The following is an 18,385-nucleotide window of genomic DNA, read 5'->3' as shown; positions in this document are numbered from 1 at the left end:
CGCTTTGAATAAAAGTGTCTGCTAAATGAATAAATGTAAATGTACTGTCCATAAGCTGTTTGCTCCCCACAAAATCTGAATGATACTTTTATTTTGTGATCAAATTTATAATGATTTCTCACATTCAAACACATAACAATTTCACATTTTCAAAAAATGCAAGGTATACCAAAGTCATTATAAAAATAAACACAGGAAATATATCATGTATGTCTCCCCTTCTTCATGTGAAATTGTATGTGCATAGTGTGTACAGAGAAGGTACTTGAATACATAAACAGTGTAATATATCCTATTTTATGACATATTATAAACAATATGCTTGGAAATCACATGACTGCAGGACTGTGCTCACAAACTGCCTGACAAAATGCACAGCAGTGAAAAGACGCCAGTGAATCTATACTGATTTACCTGAAGTGCAGTAGCAACAGACCTCCCCCCACACCCCTCCAGTCTACATTTGGCCTTTGTAGAAAAATAGATTCAGTGGAAGCTGCCTGGTGACCTTTCACCCCTCCTCTGGGTTTTTACAAAGCCCCAGGGATAAGCAGAGGTCAGATCGCGTGTGATTAATGAGGTCCCTGAAAATATACAAGCCCTATATATCAAAAGAGGCCGCCCTGGAATTAAACAGCAGAGGAGCTGCACAACCTAATCTAGGACATACAACGATCCTACTAAACACTGGCATTCATGCTGACATCCAGGGGTGGTCCTGGGTTATCATTTGTTACGTAAAGAGCTTGCCTCCAAAACTGACCTTAGACCAATACCAATACCTCAGACCGATACACATTAGCCCTTGATGAAATCCTTTCACAGAACATCTACTGCCACTGGACCCTGTGAAGGCATGCAGCATGTATTCATTCCCCTTTGCAGCCTGATTTCTTTCCTCTTGGAAAGAGATGGAGATACATTCATATAATCTGGGACATTCTTTTTTGTTTGGTATAGTAACTGAACACAGGGAACTCTTAAATTACATTCCATATTTTATATGTCTAAATTATATCCTATATATTACATCTAATATTACATATATATATGCATTATATTCTATATATTACATGCTCAATTACAAATATACACATTGTATCTTATTTATTACATCAAATATTATACATAAACATTTTAACCTATGTATATTACATCCAATATTATGTACATACGTATTAAGCTCTATATACTACATCCATTATACCCTGCAAAGGGCTTTTGTGTGTTCTTAAGTGGATGATGCATAGTCTTCCTCAGGAGTCCTTTATCTGTATTGTATATTTGCCCCTGTTAATATGGAGTGCATCCTTGTTGAGTGTGTGCGTGTGTGTGTGTTTAGGTCTGATATGTGAGTGTGGTCTACATGTGCAGTGCCCTCCATATTTACCGTCTTATTTAGCCAGGGGTATAAATAAATATGGAGAGTGCTCTACATCTGTACATTTGTGAATGTGCATAATATGTGTGGTGTTTGTGTAAATGTGGATGTGCATATGTGTGTGCATATGTGAGTGTGTGTGTGGTGTGGTATGGTATGGTGTATGTGTGTGCATGTGTGTATGATTTGGTGTGGTGCGGTGTGTGTGTGTGTGTGTGTGGTGTGTGCATATGTATTTTTTATGTTGTGTGGTCTGTAAGCATATATCTGTGTGTGTGTGTGTGTGTGTGTGTGTGTGTGTGCACATGTGTGTGCATGTGTATATGCACGCATATGTGTGTGTGATGTGGTAGGTTGTGAATGTGTGTGTGCATGTGTGTATTGTGTGGTGTGCGTGTGTGCATCTGTATGCTTGTGTGCTTTGTGGTACGCTGTGAGTGTGTGTGTGTGTGCACGTCTGTGTGTGCTTGAGCGGATAGTGTGTGAGCATACATGTATACGTGTGCATATGTGTATGGTGTGGTGTGTGAACATACATGCATTGGTACATGTGTGTGTGAATGTACATACATGCACTGGTACGTGTGTGTGAGTGTACATACGTATGTAGGCATGCATGTATGGTGTGGTGTGTGAGCACACATTCATCGTTTGCATTTTGATGTTTCTTTGTGTGCTGGAGCTTACATCAGTACTGTGCTCAGTGGGAGATTCTCCCGCAAGGCTCATTGTCCTGATAAAGTGGAATGAAATTTCATCTTCCTCTCGAACCCCCCTCCCCTTACTCCCCCCCCCCAATCCGACCCCCCCCCCCCCCAAACAGCAAGTGGGTGGCTGGAATTCATCACTCAGGCGAGACGAGTGACTCACAGATTGAGTCTGATTCAGCTGATGAAAGAAACAGCGATGCTGCCTCTGAACCGGGCCGTCGCCGGCTTGAGCCTCCGCCTCACAGAGAGCGGAGCGACGTGCCAACGCGTCTCCATGGTGATGGTGCATTCGCCGCTCCGCGATCCTCACGAATTCTTACGCGGTCTCAGCTGAGCGTCCCCAAAACGGTGTGACTTACATCAAGGTAAAAATCCACCTCTTGGGACAAAAAAAATCACTGCATTAGTTAAAATGTATCTCTCAAAATCGGAGGAATTTTTGAGTGGAGAATTTATAACACATATCTAAAAATACTGCACATATTAGACACTGACATCATCACAGACACTGACATCATCAATGATTTTATGTAACTGTACAGGCATATTGTAAAATCAACAATATAGCCTTAAAAACTACATAATTGATCCATTTATATGTTACATGAAAGTGGCAAGAACTGATGTATTATAAATCATCAATTGATGATAACTGTTAATGATAAATACATAAAATTTTGACATAGATGTTAAAACCAGTTTACTGCATTTTGAATTTGACCTTTTCCGTTATAATGTAACATGTGTTACTGCTCCACATGGGCTCTTTTCTCCCTGGCCGTGTGTTCCTCCCACAGGAGTGACCAGGCGAGGGTTTTACAGCCAGCAGCACTGGGGTGTCGGGGGCCCAGGGGAAATTGGAGAGCTCCCACTTCTGACAACCACGATCCATCTGTGCCGTCGCACTAAAGCGGAAATAAATCACGAATTTTGTGTCCTTTTCCTGAGAGTTACGAGCCCAGGGGGGATTGCTGCGCAAACATGCCGATGTTAAAAATGTAGCAGGGCCTCCTAAAATATTGAGAGGGAGCTATGATCAAAAGCAGGTGGCACCACATTTAATAAAAACTGCACCCCCCCCCCCCCCCCACTGAATTCCCAATGTGATTTCCATAGCCTGATGAATGCTGGTGCCTTTTTTCAACCTGGGGGGGGGGTGCAAAACATGGGGGGCCCACGTGTCCCCGTTATGCAAGCTTGCCACCGATGACTCCAGAAATTTAATTAGTCATCCAGGAGGACCCGCGTGCATACAAAATTCATGTTCGCTACGGAATGAGCGAGGTCCTCTGCTGAAATTCGTGCCAGCGGAGTCTGCATCCTAAAAGAGCCGAATGCATTCTCTCCCGACGCGTGGTCTGCATTGCTCCCTAACGGACCCTTTTCATGTCGCCCGGGGGCACTAAAATCAACCTCCCATTTCTCACTGGGGACGTCACCCCCTGACGGACAAACGCCCCCGCGGGCCCCCTCTAGGAAGGTCGTTGCTGTCACGATAATTAATGGGGCACTTTTTTCTACCGAATCAAACGGCTGAATTAAAGGAGAAATCCACAGCACTGGAACCCCCACTCCCCCTCCCACCCCGCAGTCCCCCCAAGCATTGATCGAGAACTGAACAGGCGCTTCTTTGGACTTTTCACCACAAAGCAGTAAGATGCTGTTACTGTTATTCGCTGTTCAGTCAGTGAGTGGGGGGGGGAATCAATCAGTCACCAAATGTATTTGTTACAGGGTCTGTTTATAATTGTATTGCCTCAAAGGCATGGACGCTGGATAGAGTATGTTTTCCGGGGGGAAAAAAGAAAACCCAGGGAAAAAAATGGAAAACCATTCTCTGAAACCAGGGAAAAGCAGTCAAGACAGACTCCTGAAGAAGAATGAAAAAGAAAACAAACAGCCCAAGGGCTGGGCTGCAGGTGCATTTATCGCTCATATGGCACTAGGGAGAAGGAGAGAAATAGAAAAGGGAGGAGGAAGGAGTTGACAGAATAGGAGGCAAGGCAACTGACATTTCACCATTTATACGGATCCTTCAATCTGGTTGCATTAAAAAAAGTAAACCCCAATTTGAGAGGAAGTGCTCAGCATTCTGCAGGATTTTTTGGAATACGCCGCGGGGTGCTGTGTTGCTGGGCCGTCGGAATTTGTGGCATCAGTGAACTACAGACAGGCTAGCGCTAGCCCCTGCGAAAGGTGCTATACAGCCTGAAACCCGACTGAACCTTTCTCGTACAAAGAGCAGTTTGTGTATATTCATAGCTTGGGATGTGGAAAACCAAATTACAGATTGCAAACAAACTGCAATTGCAACAAATTACAGAAAGAGCCAAACAATTTGTTCTTTCTTTCGAAAAAGGTTTTTAATTGAAATCTATATGTGTCCGATTGGATGAGGGCAATCTGCACTCAGCCACCCACAGCATGCAACCTGGAAAAGTGGCTATATCTCCAACCCTCCACCAAACACTTTCAGATAACACATTCCTCTACTGACTAAACAGGATACAAGAATACACAGGCTTTAAATATAGCATATTGTTGCATGACTAAGGTGCACATCACAAAGTATTCAGTGCCTTCTGTTCATAACTTCAGCACTTTCAAAAATGGCAGTATACCCTGTTGGCAGGGATGATGCAATATTATTCATCTGAAAATGAAACTATTTCTCTGGTGTTGTATTAGGTGAAGAAGAATACTATTGGTTGTGATCTGTTGATGTTCATGATCCACTGTTAATGATATTTTCAGTTTATTGACAACATCATATTAATTAGGGTGACCATATGTCCTCTTTTTCCCGGACATGTCCTCTTTTTGGGACCTAAAAAATGTGTCCCAAAAAGTGGACATGTCTGGGAAAAAGAGGACATATGGTCACCCTGTTTAATGTTTTTTTTTTTTTTTTTTTTATGCACAACTATCCCCACAATATTCTAGAGGATTACCTAATATTGAGGTTAATGGGCAGATAACCCCCTGAACAAAACATAAGTTAATAATGCCACATAATCATTACAAAGTTTAAAATGCAGTATGTAATACACGCAACAAAAAGAGCAGTCACTATGATTATCATGAATCATTGTTAGCCATGTTAGCTCTAACGTGAATTGTTTCCTTGTGCGCTTTCTGCTCTGAGAACCTGATAATGGATCACAATACATTTTTACACTAACTTCTTGTTACCTTGTAGGTAATCTTATATGTATTGTTAAAGACGAAACGTACCCCAGGGCGCTTTCCACGGCCTATCTTGAGCCAAAATGGTTACCTTTTGTCTAATGAGATGCCTGCGTAAGACCTGAAGTTTCTTTCGCCGGTTTAAGTTGTCTGCTTATTTAAGACAAAGTATTAAGCTGGACTCATGAATCTTGAAAATATACATTCGATAAAATGAAGAGCAACGCGTTTCTCAGATTTATTTTTTTTTTCAACCGGCAAAACTAAACCACCCAAATCGTAGACGTAGGACCTCTCCGTATCTCCCAAACATGTCTGCCCTCGGAAGCGGGGAAGCCGGTTTTGGTAAGAGACAGTTTTATCATCCAAATGCATGATGTTTTGCATTTTCCACAGTGAGAGATATGGTACAAGGCTTGTTCATGTGTGTAAAGCCTTCAAGAGAAACAGCAAAATTTTGGTTTCACGTTGCTAAGTATCATGGTGTTATTTGTTTCACTTTCTTAAGCTTCCCAGGTAGCGACCATAGCTAGTTTCGTTTAACATATATTTCCTTCGTGTTATCTTACTTCTTTAAAGGGCTTCGTAGTATATTTGCTAGCTAACAACATTATCACTTAGGTAGCTAGTTGTTGTGGGGGAATCTATCTTGTTAGTGGGAGTGGAGACATCAGTAGCTAGCTAGCTACCTGGCGTCAGCAGGTTACTTAACTAGCTAGCCAGCTAGCTCGATGTCTTACCAAAACTGTTGGTTCAACACTGACACACGTTTAATATTGTTCTAGTGAGCTGGAAATTGCACACTTAATTTGAGCTAACGAGCCATCTCCGCTTTCTCAGTTTACCAACTAGTTAGCTTATTCATGTAAATCATGTCGCAATTCAGGATGTGCTGTCTTTGCGCTCATTGGATGAGCCCTCTACCAAAGAGCCACGCTGAAAGCGCTAATTGGTTAGGATTCACGCCATTATTTTTACTCTCAGGTCAAAGCAGGTGTGACACTTGACGGAGGGCGGAGATGACATGTACTTTACACAGCACGTCGCTAAAATAAATGTTGATACATGAAACTGATGATTTTGTGATGATATCTGGCGAAAGATCAGTTTCATGTTTAAGTTGACTGGAGGCTAATAATCTCCATCACAAAGTTAGTTGGTCGTAATGACGTGACCCTACCAGATATTCTGTTTGTGATGACTAGATATTCAGCTCTGTGTGCTTCACATTGAAAATTCTGTCTCTGCTGTTGTAGAATCCATATGAGAATCTATGTAAGTGTTCTAATTTTGCAGACCCCTTGTGAACGTTGGTCTAAAATGGGTGTGGTTTAAATCTATTGCTAGCCTATAAGAGCAGCAGACAGTGCCAGAACCTCCAGGATAAGGAAGTACAGAGGATTATGGGAACACAGAAGCTGAATACCTGGTCATAGTAAATTGATTATCAATACTTCTGCTGTGGTTGCCAGTGATTCTGTAGCTAGTAACCTCCCCATCAGGAGGAATATTTACTGTGAGAAAGGCAGTAACTCTTTCGAACTTGTGTCTCAGGCCCTGGTCATAGGATGTGGATCTTAACTGCAGTACTCCTGGCTGGGGTGTCTGTGGCCACAGTCAGCGGCGATTCAAAAGCCGTGACGACAACGCTCACCACAAAATGGCCGTCCACCCCTCTTCTCCTGGAGGCCAGGTAAGGCCCTTGGAATGCTGACACTGCCCTTCGCGCACAGCTGCTGTACTGTATTTTGATTCTGTGTTCTAGGGAATGTTGTATCGTAGTGTACTTGGTTTCTGTCAGATTGCACTAGTTAACATGTAGGGCTTCAATAGCGTTATGCTCACACTCACTGGTCTGGGAGTGTTGTAAGCCTGGTCTGTCAGTGTTGCTCATTTACATTAAATGGATACACTTATGTTCTATTGTGCTGGAAGTCACTCTGGATAAGAGTGCCTGCTAAATGCATGTAATGTAACGTAAATGTAAATGAATCCTGCAGTGGGTTCTGTTACCATGTGCTGTCAATCACTGACCCACATGAACCAATCAAAAGGTATTGCTCTCCATAACAGAGCATGAGGTTCGGTACAAATCAGTGACCAGTACATCCCTCACAATATGTGGTAGTGCTACCCATTTTGAGGTTCATGCAGCCTCTCTCCCTATCTGTGATATCGGGTGGCTTTTGAGGCAGCGGCGAAGGGCTGGGAGCTGCCACCGCTGTCATGATAAATCATACCAGCAGAGCGCAGCGATTGCGCTGTAGTAACATGCACAACGCTCATCTCTTTTGCCCTTGTCTTGCAGCGAGTTCTTTGCAGAGGAGAGCCAGGAGAAGTTCTGGGATTTCGTGAATCTCAACCAGGAGATTGGAATGGATCACGATGGTGAGATTTTATCATTTTTTAAATCATCACTGATTATTTGCATAGTCAGCACCCTTGTTGAGGGTGAAGTACATATTTAAATATTATGTATTATGCAGCTGGATGTTTGCTTAAGTTGTTCAGATTAAGCACGATACCCAAGGGCAGAAAACGTGTCCCACTAGGGAATCAAACCTGCAGCTCCCACAATGCCCAGCTGCTTAAACGCACCTCCGTAGCACCGTGTTGCTGTGCTGCTGTGTTTGTTATTTGTGTGTGTATCTGGGAGAAGCTCCCTGCCCGCTCATTCATATCATTAAAGTCACTCTTGCATGAAGGCATCTGCTTCCCGAAGCCTTACATCAGCTGTCATTGCACTCTGGAGGAAATCTGAGAGTCGGCAGCATTTCTCCACTGAGCAGATTTCGATTTTCCTCATCCGCTCATTATAATAAGACCGTTATGCTTATTTTCCTGGATTGGCAATTAAGAAGCGGCGTGTCTTTCAGCACCCAGTGGGGCTTCTCTGTTTCTCCATTGACATTTCGCAGTCGATTAAAGCACAGTTATGATTATTTAAAGGGCTTCGATTTGCCACTCACGACGACACGCCCTTACAGGTTTGTTGATTTGTAGTGTGCTGTCATTCCTTTCGGTGGCTTTAAATTAAGTCCAGCACCTGAGCTGAAGGATGTTTGCCTGATTTTGAGAGGGAAAGTGTGTGTGAGAGAGAGAGAGAGAGAGAGAGAGAGAGAGAGAGAGCGGATGTGTTTGTGCTCACGCCTGATGGCTGCCGCTGTCTAACAGCTTGACGTCTCCCCCTCCCCCGCAGACACGGATCTGTCCTACTACCATCTGATCCTGAAGAGGGCCAGCCAGCTCCTGAGCCCCGTGCAGCTCAACCTGCTCAAGTTCGCCCTGTCCCTGAGGGCCTACTCCGCCACCGTGCACTCCTTCCAGCAGGTCAGGTGACCCCCAGGTTACAGTGCTCATAGCATGAATGGCACAGTTTGCACTCCACGGTCACGCTTTTTAAGGGCCTAAAGCAGGTGAATGTGTTGCAGCGTATTACCCCTTTCACTCATATGCTCACACCGGTGTGATTAGCTGTTTAGTGCGTTCGGTAAAATTGGTGCAATTAGAACACTACATTGGAAAAATACTAGCTAATGTTAGCTTTGAGGAAACAGCGATTTAACGTTAAAAAATATAGCAAATGCGGCGGTGAAAACTATGAGAAGCTTAATAACGCTAATGAAAACATAACGAACCATGTAACCTAACACGTGTGCTACATAGCATAAAATAAGTTAGATGCGAAAGGGTTAATTAAGAGTGACTTTTTTAAACCAGTTAATAAACCGATAAAGATAGCTCTGGTACAGGCGTAGAGTCACAGCATATAGTTCAGACAGAAGGTCTTCTGTTCCAGATCTGCATGTTGACCCACCAGTCCGCTCCAGAGCACCGTGGGCGCTGTATGATAACGCTGTATGATAACACCTCTTGTCCTGTTTGTTGAAGAGGACTGCTTGATTGAGCGGTGAAGGTGAGCTAACGTGCACGGTGGCCATTCTGCGCTCTCTCTCTCTCTCCGTGGCAGATCGCGTCCAATGAGCCGCCCCCCGCGGGCTGTACCGCTTTCTTCACCGTGCATGGGGAGAGGTCCTGCAGCGCGGAGAGCCTGAAGGGCCTGCTGGAGAAGGCCTCCGAGAGGTAACCCCAAATCCCAAACGGCCACTTCACCCGTACTGATCAGCAAGGATCTCCATACTTTGTCAGGCCCCTGCTTAACTTGAATGCATTATATAACAGAAAAAATGCACATATTAGATTACATTTTGTAATATCTAAAACATTTGAAATGCAGTGTAAATATAAATGTAAGATAATATAAATGTAATATATGGAATATAATAAAAATGTGAGTGATGTATAAACGTAATAAACATTATATTTCAATCACAATAGGATTAATACATGACCAGTTTACATTAAATGAAGGCTTTTGAATAGGTTTGCTTTTGAATAGCTGTGGCTGAAGTTATTAGTTGGTTTCAATTTAATATTATTGATTATAGTGGCTATTTGTGAAATGTTTATACTGTCTTAAAAAAGTATTACGTGAGTAAGTTACTCAAACATGTACTATGTAGGAGTAAGCTTTTTGATATTTCATATATAGTGTGAATATTACATATAATACTACGTATGTGTTCTTATGTATAATTTGTTTAAGTGGGCTCTTGAACACCATTGCCTAACCTTTTTCCCCAGGCCAAAGCCCTACCTGTTCAAAGGAGATCACAAGTTTCCCGGCTCGAACCCGGACGCCCCGGTCGTAATCCTGTACGCCGAGGTGGGCAGCAGGGACTTCCCCAAGCTGCACCAGCTGATGCTGTCCAAAGCCAACAAGGGGGAGGTCACCTACGTCCTGCGCCACTACCTTGCGGTGAGTGTCGGCTCGCAGTGACGCGGCGGCCGCGGGCGTGTCGCCGCACCGCCACACCCAGCGTGCGTCCTTCTGAAAGACGGCTCAATAGTCAGCTGTTGCGCGCTTTTTCTGTTCCACCAGAATCCCAGCAGTAGCAAGGTGTACCTGTCGGGGTACGGGGTGGAGCTGGCCATCAAAAGCCAGGAGTACAAGGCCAAGGATGACACCCAGGTCCAAGGTAAATCCGATTTTCTTGGATCCCCCGCTCTCTCTCCGCTTTGATGTTTGGTCGTTGTTTTGTAACGTTGCCAGAAGCGAGATCCTCCAGAAGTCAGTCCGCTCTCTTGTGTCTCGCGGTCACTTTGAGACCACAGATGGCCCTCTGTTTACAACAGCCCAAATGACAAATGTTTCCTCTTGTGTGAAATGTAGCGTAGCAGACAACCTGAACGAATCTCTAGCAAATTTCAGATGCCCGCAGCACTTTTTGAGAACACAAGCCTTCCATAAATAGGAATTCAAGTAAACCACGCAGGCATTTGTGATTTATTATTTATGTTTGTATTTATTTTGAGGCTTTTCTGATTTCCTTTTGGTTCTTTTCAGGCGCTGATGTGAATGCGACCGTGATTGGAGAGAATGACCCAGTGGACGAGGTGCAGGGCTTTCTCTTTGGGAAGCTGAAGTGAGTGGCAGCTGTCTATCAGTTACTCTCTAACATCACGCATTCTGACCTTATATGCAAGTTTGGGCCTGTTTTGGGCCTTGGGTTTGACCTCTGCTATCATGCTATTGCTATACCTGTCTCAATTCTGTTTGAAACTTGAAGCTATCGTCTTTTCACCTGACCTGGAGAATGAATAATGGGTGGGAACTGCCAAACCGTATTGCAGAGTAACACAGGAATATAATCATGAGATTTTCCTGTGAATTCACTCCTGAGGAGGTTGCGTCCCTGTAACTGACTGACTGTCTCATTCTCTCTAACTCTTTCTCTGTCCCTGTCTCTCTCCGTTCTTTATCTCTGTCATTTTCCTTCTGCCTTCCCTCTTTATCTCTGGCACTCTCTCCCCTTTTTCTGTCACTCTCTGCCACATTACGTTCTATCTTTCTCTCCCAGGACCCTGTACTAGGAGCTTAAGGAGCGGTCTGCCACATTAAACTCTATCTTTCTCTCCCAGGACCCTGTACCCGGAGCTGAAGGAGCAGCTCAAAGAGCTGCGGAAACACCTGGTGGAGAGCACCAATGAGATGGCTCCGCTCAAGGTGTGGCAGATGCAAGGTGGGTCTGCAAGCTTCCTCAAAGTCCCCTCCAGCCTTACTACAGAGACCTGTGCCTTGGATAGAGCGGTGTGCATCTCTCCCTGGCATCCTCTGTGGGTAACAGTCATGGCGGTACCCATGGGCCTTTTACGCAACTGCAGGGTAGTCTGCCATTTTGGCGCATCCAGAGGACTGGTTGCTCACTCACGACTCCGATGCGCCTACATTGCTGGGAATTGACAGTGCCCAGGGACTGTTCCCCCGCTCTTAATTATCCTTGGCGATGTTTGCAGAGTGAGGAACTGGCACGGTTTATCAGGGGGCTCAGTGAGCGCAACATTTATTGCTAAGTAATTAGGGTTATTCATTTTCTTATTTCAGTGGTGCGCGTGAGGTGGACTTTAATGAGGTTAATTTCTCTAGCAGCTCACGCTGGCTGTGCTGCCCGCGTGACTGTGTAACTCTCTATCTTTCTGATTCTGTGTCTGATGATGTTTCTATGGGTCTTTGTGTCCCTGTGATTGTGTTTCTGAGTATGTCTCTGTGACTACTCTCTGAGTGTGTCTCTGACTCGGTGTCTCATTGTGTCTCTGTGAGTCTTTGTCTTTGTGATTCTCTTGGATGGTGTCTCTGTGAGTCTTTTGCCTCTCTCTCACTGTCTCCGATAGTCTTGAGTCTTTGTGTCTTTAATCCTGTGTCTCTGATTGTGTCTCTGTCTCTCTGTTGGTTACTGTGAGTCCCTGTCTGACTCTGCGTCTGTGCCCTGCCCCCTCCCCTCAGACCTGAGCTTCCAGACTGCCGCGCGCATCCTGGCCGCCCCTTCGGTAGACGCCCTCACGGTCATGAGGGACCTGAGCCAGAACTTCCCTACCAAGGCCAGGTACAGCCCCGCCCTCCCTCCACCCAACCAGACGAGTCTGTGCCTTTCCCACGCACCACAACTCCAGGAAAAGGGGGGGGGGACCAGCTGAAAGCAATGTGAAAACTAAACCTTTCTACGTTGTGAGCTAGTGGTTCGGAGAGGAATCTAATTGCAAAACGGTGGTGATAAAAAAAAAAAACTTAGAGTTTAATTAACACTGTGTGAAAAATGGCCTGTCAGAACTCCAGGGGATGTTACAATACTTCAGCTGCTTCTGGCCAAGGGAGAAAACCAGCACCCTGAGAATTGCGTCAAGTCTGTCTCTTAAAGGAACACAGAGTCCCTTCTCAAGCATGCATGCTGTGTGAGTCACTGCTGTAATGTTAATATGTTCATCCTCTGAAGAGAAGGTTGCAGGTCACATGTGCCCAGATGGTAGCTCCACCAACTGGAAAAAAAACCTCTCAGTGAAGTACAATTGTAGCGCGATAGTGTCTAGTGTTCACATCACCAGCTATGTTATAAATTTAAAATATGACTGCGAAATTCACAGACAAAGCCAATATTATCTTCAACTCATGTTTGTTAGTAATGTGTGCTCTCACCTGTGGTCAAACTTCATGTATTTGTTTATTTTCTGTGGAGGCCATTTGATTGACAGATCCCCGACCACCCCCCCCCCCCCCCCCCCACACCCAACTTTTTTCTTTTTCTTTAGGTCCATAACAAGGACTGTGGTGAACTCGGAGATTCGGAAGGAGATTGAGGAAAACCAGAAAGTAGGTGTTAGCTAAGCCTCTGATTGACTTGCAGGCACAGTTTCCAGAAGTGCTACCGGCTCACACATCGACACAGGGCTCAACTCCCGGTAGTCTCTGGAGTAGTCTTTGTCGTAATACCGAGCAGTGCCAATTTGCACAAAGTAAAAGGCAAATGTCAGTTCGGCAGGCACGGGAAATAATTCAACCTGAGAAATACGTAATAACTTTTTTTTCCCCCCTCTTTTCGCAAATTGTGAACAACATCAGCGCTGAAAAGGAAATTTGTTCCCGAAAAGAAACGTTTCGCCGTGAGGCATTAGCGAAATGAGTGATCACACTCCATTGTGTTTGCTTTTCTCTTATTTATTTATGTTTTTCACCCCCACCTCCCTCCCCGCCCTTCATTAGAAATCGCGCGAGCACGCATTAGCTTTGTTTGCCGGGGAAGCCTAATGGCGTAATTATGGTGTTTGCGATTCATTTTGTGTTTCTGTCGTCATCGCGCTTGTTGTTGCTGGTTATTGATTGGAGTAATTTCGCCGCGCCTAAATGAGAACGTGGCAATGTGTCCGTTTTTCATTTCGCGCCGTAATTGCGTGACCCGACACATGACAAATTGAGTGTTTTTTTTTTTTTATTCTTTCTTTCTCGTTTTGGGAAGGTTCACCTCGGTGCAACGTGGCGATATTGGAACAGACTGATAAATGAGAAAATAAGTAGGGAAGTATATTCAAATAGAGTCTTGGAGTATGTATGAATCATAGACCTTTCCGGCTTGCTTTTCGTATGCTGTTTACATATAGCTCCTTGGTAATGGTAATTTTTATTTTATATTATAATGGTTGCCTAGGTCTACATGCTCATAGGCTATGGAAATCGTGGTAGATTAGATTTATTGTGTCAGATCATTTGATTTTTCTGAAATGACCTCTTATACATAAAAAGAAATACAAATGGGTGTTCTATCACGAAACGTTTAACAACTGGAAGATCAGTTCCTTTTTTCTTGTCTGAAAAGAGTAGATGAAACTCGTGAGGTTTGCAGCATTGCGGTTCACTGTTATTGAGAGTAATCGTCTAGATGGCGGCGGGCTAAACTTGTGCTTGCATGTAGATGGAGACCAGTCTTTTTATGCTTTGCGGGGGGTAATAAGCATCAATCTGACACTGTTTGGTGATTGTGGAGTATGAGCATTGATGCCAGTAATTGCTCTGTAGGGCCAGTGATATCAGTGATTGTTGTGTGCGGGTGGTGATCTCCGTGATTGCAGTGTATAGGGGATGTCTGTGATTGTGGTGTATATGTTGCCGTATGCATAATGGTTTACCTGCATGGTCTCCCTCTCTTAGTTCTTCAAGGGGACTTTGGGCCTGCAGCCAGGAGACTCGGCCCTCTTCATCAACGGACTGCATGTCGACCTGGACGTACAGGATATCTTTAGGTCAGCACCGGAAAGAGAAAGGCTTTTATATTTTGTGTGTGTGTGTGTGTGCGCACGCGTGTGTATGTTTATGAATGTCTGTGTCTGTGTGTCTGCACATGTGCGTGTACGTGTATATATATGATGTGTGTGCCTGTGCGTATATACACTATATGGACAAAAGTATTTGGCCACACCTGTTTTTCAGGGTTTGGGCTAGGCCCCTTATCTCCAGTGAAGGGCAGTCTTAATGCTTCAGCATATTAAGACATTTTGGACAATACTATGCTTCCAACTTTGTGGCAACAGTTTGGGGAAGGCCCTTTTCTATTCCAACATGACTGTGCCCCAGTGCACAAAGCAAGGACTATAAAGATATGGTTTGATGAGTTCGGTGTGGAAGAACTTGACTGGCCCGCACAGAGCCCTGACCTCAACCCCATCGAGCACCTTTGGGATGAACGGAGATTGCGAGCCAGGCCTTCTCGTCCAACATCAGTGCCTGACCTCATAAATGCTCTACAGAATGAATGGACACAAATTCCCACAGAAACACTCCAAAATCTTGTGGAAAGCCTTCCAAGAAGAGTGGAAGCTGTTGTAGCTGCAAAAGGGGGACCGACTCCATACTAAAGAATATGTATTTGAATACAATGTCATTACAATGTAATGGTCCATATAGTGTATGTGCACATGGTTGTGTGTGTGTGTGACTGTGTAATTGTGTACATGTGTGTGCGTTTGTGTATGTGTGTACGCGTGCGCGTTGACTTCTCCCCTCTCCCCTCAGCGTGTTCGACATCCTGAGGAACGAGGCGCGGGTGATGGAGGGCCTCCGCAGCCTGCTCATCGAGACGCCCTTCATCCACGACATCCTCAAGCTCAACGTGCAGCCGTCCGACTCGGACTACGCCGTAGACATCCGCAGCCCCGCCATCAACGTGAGCCCCGCTCTCTGCCCTCCCGCTACCTCACACGCAGGGGCTGAGACTCTATCTCATCTCCTCCCTTTGCCTTTAAACACTCACACACAGGGTGCAGGTAGCTCTGTCTGTCTGCGATTGGCTCATTCAGAGCACCTGGAAGTGGCTCTGTCTACCTCTGATTGCTTCCCTCAGAGAGGCTGGGACTAGCCTGGTGTTGAACTGCGTGTGTATATGCACATGTGTTATATGCTGGTGGGAAGTTTATAAAGCTTTCATGTCGCTCTACAGTTACCCTGTGAAAGTTCTTATCGTTCTTAGTCAGGCACTTTCTTTTATATGAAATTGGGGAGGGTTTTCCTTGTCATCTTAATCTCTGTACATACACATATACACACTAGTATCAGGCTGGCTTTGTGCTTATCTTGCCACTATTTTTTTTTTTTTATCTCAGTGCTTTATCAGTCTTACTATCTCCTCTCTACCCATTCCCTTGTTCTTGCAGCCTTTATGATATGAACTATTTGCATGTTGCCATGAGTTTTATACATTGATAAGAGTGCCTGGCAAATGATTGAATAATAATAATTATCTCGCCCAAAATGAAGGAGCAGAGGCTACGTTTTTGTATTCAGGGAGTGATATTGGAGGAAGCAGCTCGGGGAAATGGAACATTATTGACAGTGTGACCTTCTTTAATCCTGGACTCTGTTCTGTCATAAGCCCTCTATTTCTTTGTTGTTACTCTGTATCCGTATCCATGGGAGTGATTTCCAAAGTAGCGCGCACCTTTTAGCAAGCGCGTTTTTAAATTGGTTGCCTGCCTGTGTAATTCGGCTGGAGTCGGCGATGGATGACAGAGACCGCAGTTCCTGCTGGCGTATGCCGTAGACAGACACTGTCCTGATTGGCTTGTGCGAATAGCTGGGGTTTGTGGGCGTGGGAAGTCAGGCTGTCTCCGCACCAGTCCTGACGAACACAAGCACCTACAGCACCTGAGCCAAGTGCAGGTGGGGCGGGGAGGGGTAGATTCTGGTCACTGTGGGTAACGGGGGGTTGCTTGTTTCCGTGGGTAACACGGCTGATTGACTCCCCCCCCCCCCCCCCCCCCCCCCCCCCGCCTCCCCCTCTTCCCCAAGTGGATCAACAACCTGGAGACGGACGGCCGCTACGCCTCCTGGCCCTCCAACGTGCAGGAGCTGCTGCGCCCCACCTTCCCGGGCGTCATCCGCCAGATCCGCAAGAACTTCCACAACTTTGTGAGTACCCTGAGGTTGCCAACTCCATTCCTAGGTGGAGCACTGCCATTATACCATTGAGCATAGTCCTTAACCAGTTCTTCAGTAAATATTTACCTGTGTAAATGGTCGATATGTAAGCTGTGCAAGTCCCTCTACTCAGTCAATCTAATATAATGGACGTGGTTTATTGTTATGTTATTGCTCAATATAATTATCTACTGCCTTTACACACTTTTATTCAGTTATACAGATGGGCTTTTGCTCGGAGCGTTTCAGTTTAACTGCTCGACTCAAGGGTACAGTACAGTGTGTCTCTTCTGGGAACCGAACACGCACCCATGTGGTTTGACAAGCTGGACGCCTTGTACACTTCGCTGGCTTTTTAATGTGCCTGTGGAGATTTGCAGTCGTGCAGATCTCTGCGTGATGCCGCACAGCTATAGGAGTGTGAAACTGCTGCACGCTCAGCAGCTTCGCGGTGCTGGGTGTTAAATATCGCTCTGGTTTATCGCCTCATTATTCTATGTGTGACTGCTTCGGTCTTATTATACCTCTGTAGGTAGCCTGCAAGCCTTTTTAACCATTTAATATATTAGGTTGTATTCGTGTAATCTTTGTTGAGATTGAGCTGTGTTCAGAATTATCCATAACTGATAGTAAAGGTGAGCAGCACGATTATTGTTGGGGACCCTGGTCTTCCAGTTTTGAAGGGAAAATTTGGTTCTGCAGAAATGGCAAATTATGTGGTCACATTTTCTGGGGTTTTTTTTGCCACTTTTTCAGTTCATTTACACCTGTATCAAAGTACAGTCAAATAGCCAGTGGAGTAATTGTGTTCATGTAGGCCTGTATCAGAGTGGAGTGACTGTGTTCATGTAGGCCTGTATCAGAGTGGAGTGACTGTGTTCATGGAGGCCTGTATCAGAGTGCAGTTGAATAGCCAGTGGAGTGACTGTGTTCATGTAGGCCTGTATCAGAGTGCAGTTGAATAGCCAGTGGAGTGACTGTGTTCATGTAGGCCTGTATCAGAGTGCAGTTGAATAGCCAGTGGAGTGACTGTGTTCATGTAGGCCTGTATCAGAGTGCAGTTGAATAGCCAGTGGAGTGACTGTGTTCATGTAGGCCTGTATCAGAGTGCAGTGCATTAGTCAGTGTAATGACTGTGTTTCAGGTGGTCATCGTGGACCCCACCCATGAGAACACTGCAGAGCTGCTGAGTGTGGCAGAGATGTTCTTCAGCAACAACATTCCGCTCAGGTGAGCCCGACGCACCTTCCAACCTGCCACGCGTTGCCCGTTGCACCGTCCCCGTCACGCTGCTGTCACCCTTCGCACATCTGTGACGTCTCTCACGTCCATCACCTGTCACTCGTCGCTTGTGGCCGTCACCTGTTGCACATCCATAGCCTGTTGCAAATCACCTGCCGTGCATCACCTGTTGCACTTTCCCTCACAGTAAGGCTACTAAAGCACTTTGTGGCTGTTGGAGGAGCAGCATCATTCAGTCGTGAGTGATTGCTGTTCCTCTGTTGTATGACTTAACAGCGTCTCACTCAGACGGGCAGAACAGACGAGGTAGCCCTGCTTTTGATGAGTCACCGGCAATTTTTCTTTTCACTTTCCGAGGAAGATAAACTGTGTTTTGGAGATAAAATTTGTCATTCCTAGCAACATCTACAGCTTCCAACTGTTCTTTCCACGAGAGACCAAATGCTCAGATCTTGTTCCAAGTCCCGTCTAACAGAAGTAACTATGATTCATTGTGAATGCGTTCCCCGTGCCCTGAGCGGTCGCTCACGCGTTCCCCGTGCCCTGAGCGGTCGCTCACGCGTTCCC

The 18,385-nt window shown here is 45.3% G+C and overlaps 1 protein-coding gene across 2 annotated transcripts in view; it reads left to right on the top strand.

Annotated features, from left to right (window-relative positions):
- Positions 1-5,554: 5,554 nt before the first annotated feature.
- uggt1 (UDP-glucose glycoprotein glucosyltransferase 1) overlaps positions 5,555-18,385 on the top strand; it is a 34,353-nt gene continuing 21,522 nt past the window's right edge. For both annotated transcript variants that reach the window (XM_036554176.1, XM_036554174.1), the window contains exons 1-15: positions 5,555-5,622; positions 6,832-6,970; positions 7,586-7,665; positions 8,477-8,607; positions 9,248-9,360; positions 9,922-10,096; positions 10,220-10,316; positions 10,685-10,763; positions 11,260-11,360; positions 12,122-12,221; positions 12,922-12,982; positions 14,315-14,406; positions 15,176-15,326; positions 16,448-16,567; positions 17,721-17,806. In XM_036554176.1, coding sequence (XP_036410069.1) covers positions 5,589-5,622; positions 6,832-6,970; positions 7,586-7,665; positions 8,477-8,607; positions 9,248-9,360; positions 9,922-10,096; positions 10,220-10,316; positions 10,685-10,763; positions 11,260-11,360; positions 12,122-12,221; positions 12,922-12,982; positions 14,315-14,406; positions 15,176-15,326; positions 16,448-16,567; positions 17,721-17,806 — 1,559 coding nt within the window. In that variant the 5' untranslated portion in view covers positions 5,555-5,588. The remainder of the gene's footprint in view (positions 5,623-6,831; positions 6,971-7,585; positions 7,666-8,476; positions 8,608-9,247; positions 9,361-9,921; positions 10,097-10,219; positions 10,317-10,684; positions 10,764-11,259; positions 11,361-12,121; positions 12,222-12,921; positions 12,983-14,314; positions 14,407-15,175; positions 15,327-16,447; positions 16,568-17,720; positions 17,807-18,385) is intronic.

Source organism: Megalops cyprinoides, chromosome 20 (assembly GCF_013368585.1).
Source record: "Megalops cyprinoides isolate fMegCyp1 chromosome 20, fMegCyp1.pri, whole genome shotgun sequence".
NCBI lineage: Eukaryota > Metazoa > Chordata > Actinopteri > Elopiformes > Megalopidae > Megalops > Megalops cyprinoides.
The sequence above is the reverse complement of the archived record's forward strand: the minus strand, read 5'-3'. Positions and strand labels throughout refer to the sequence as shown.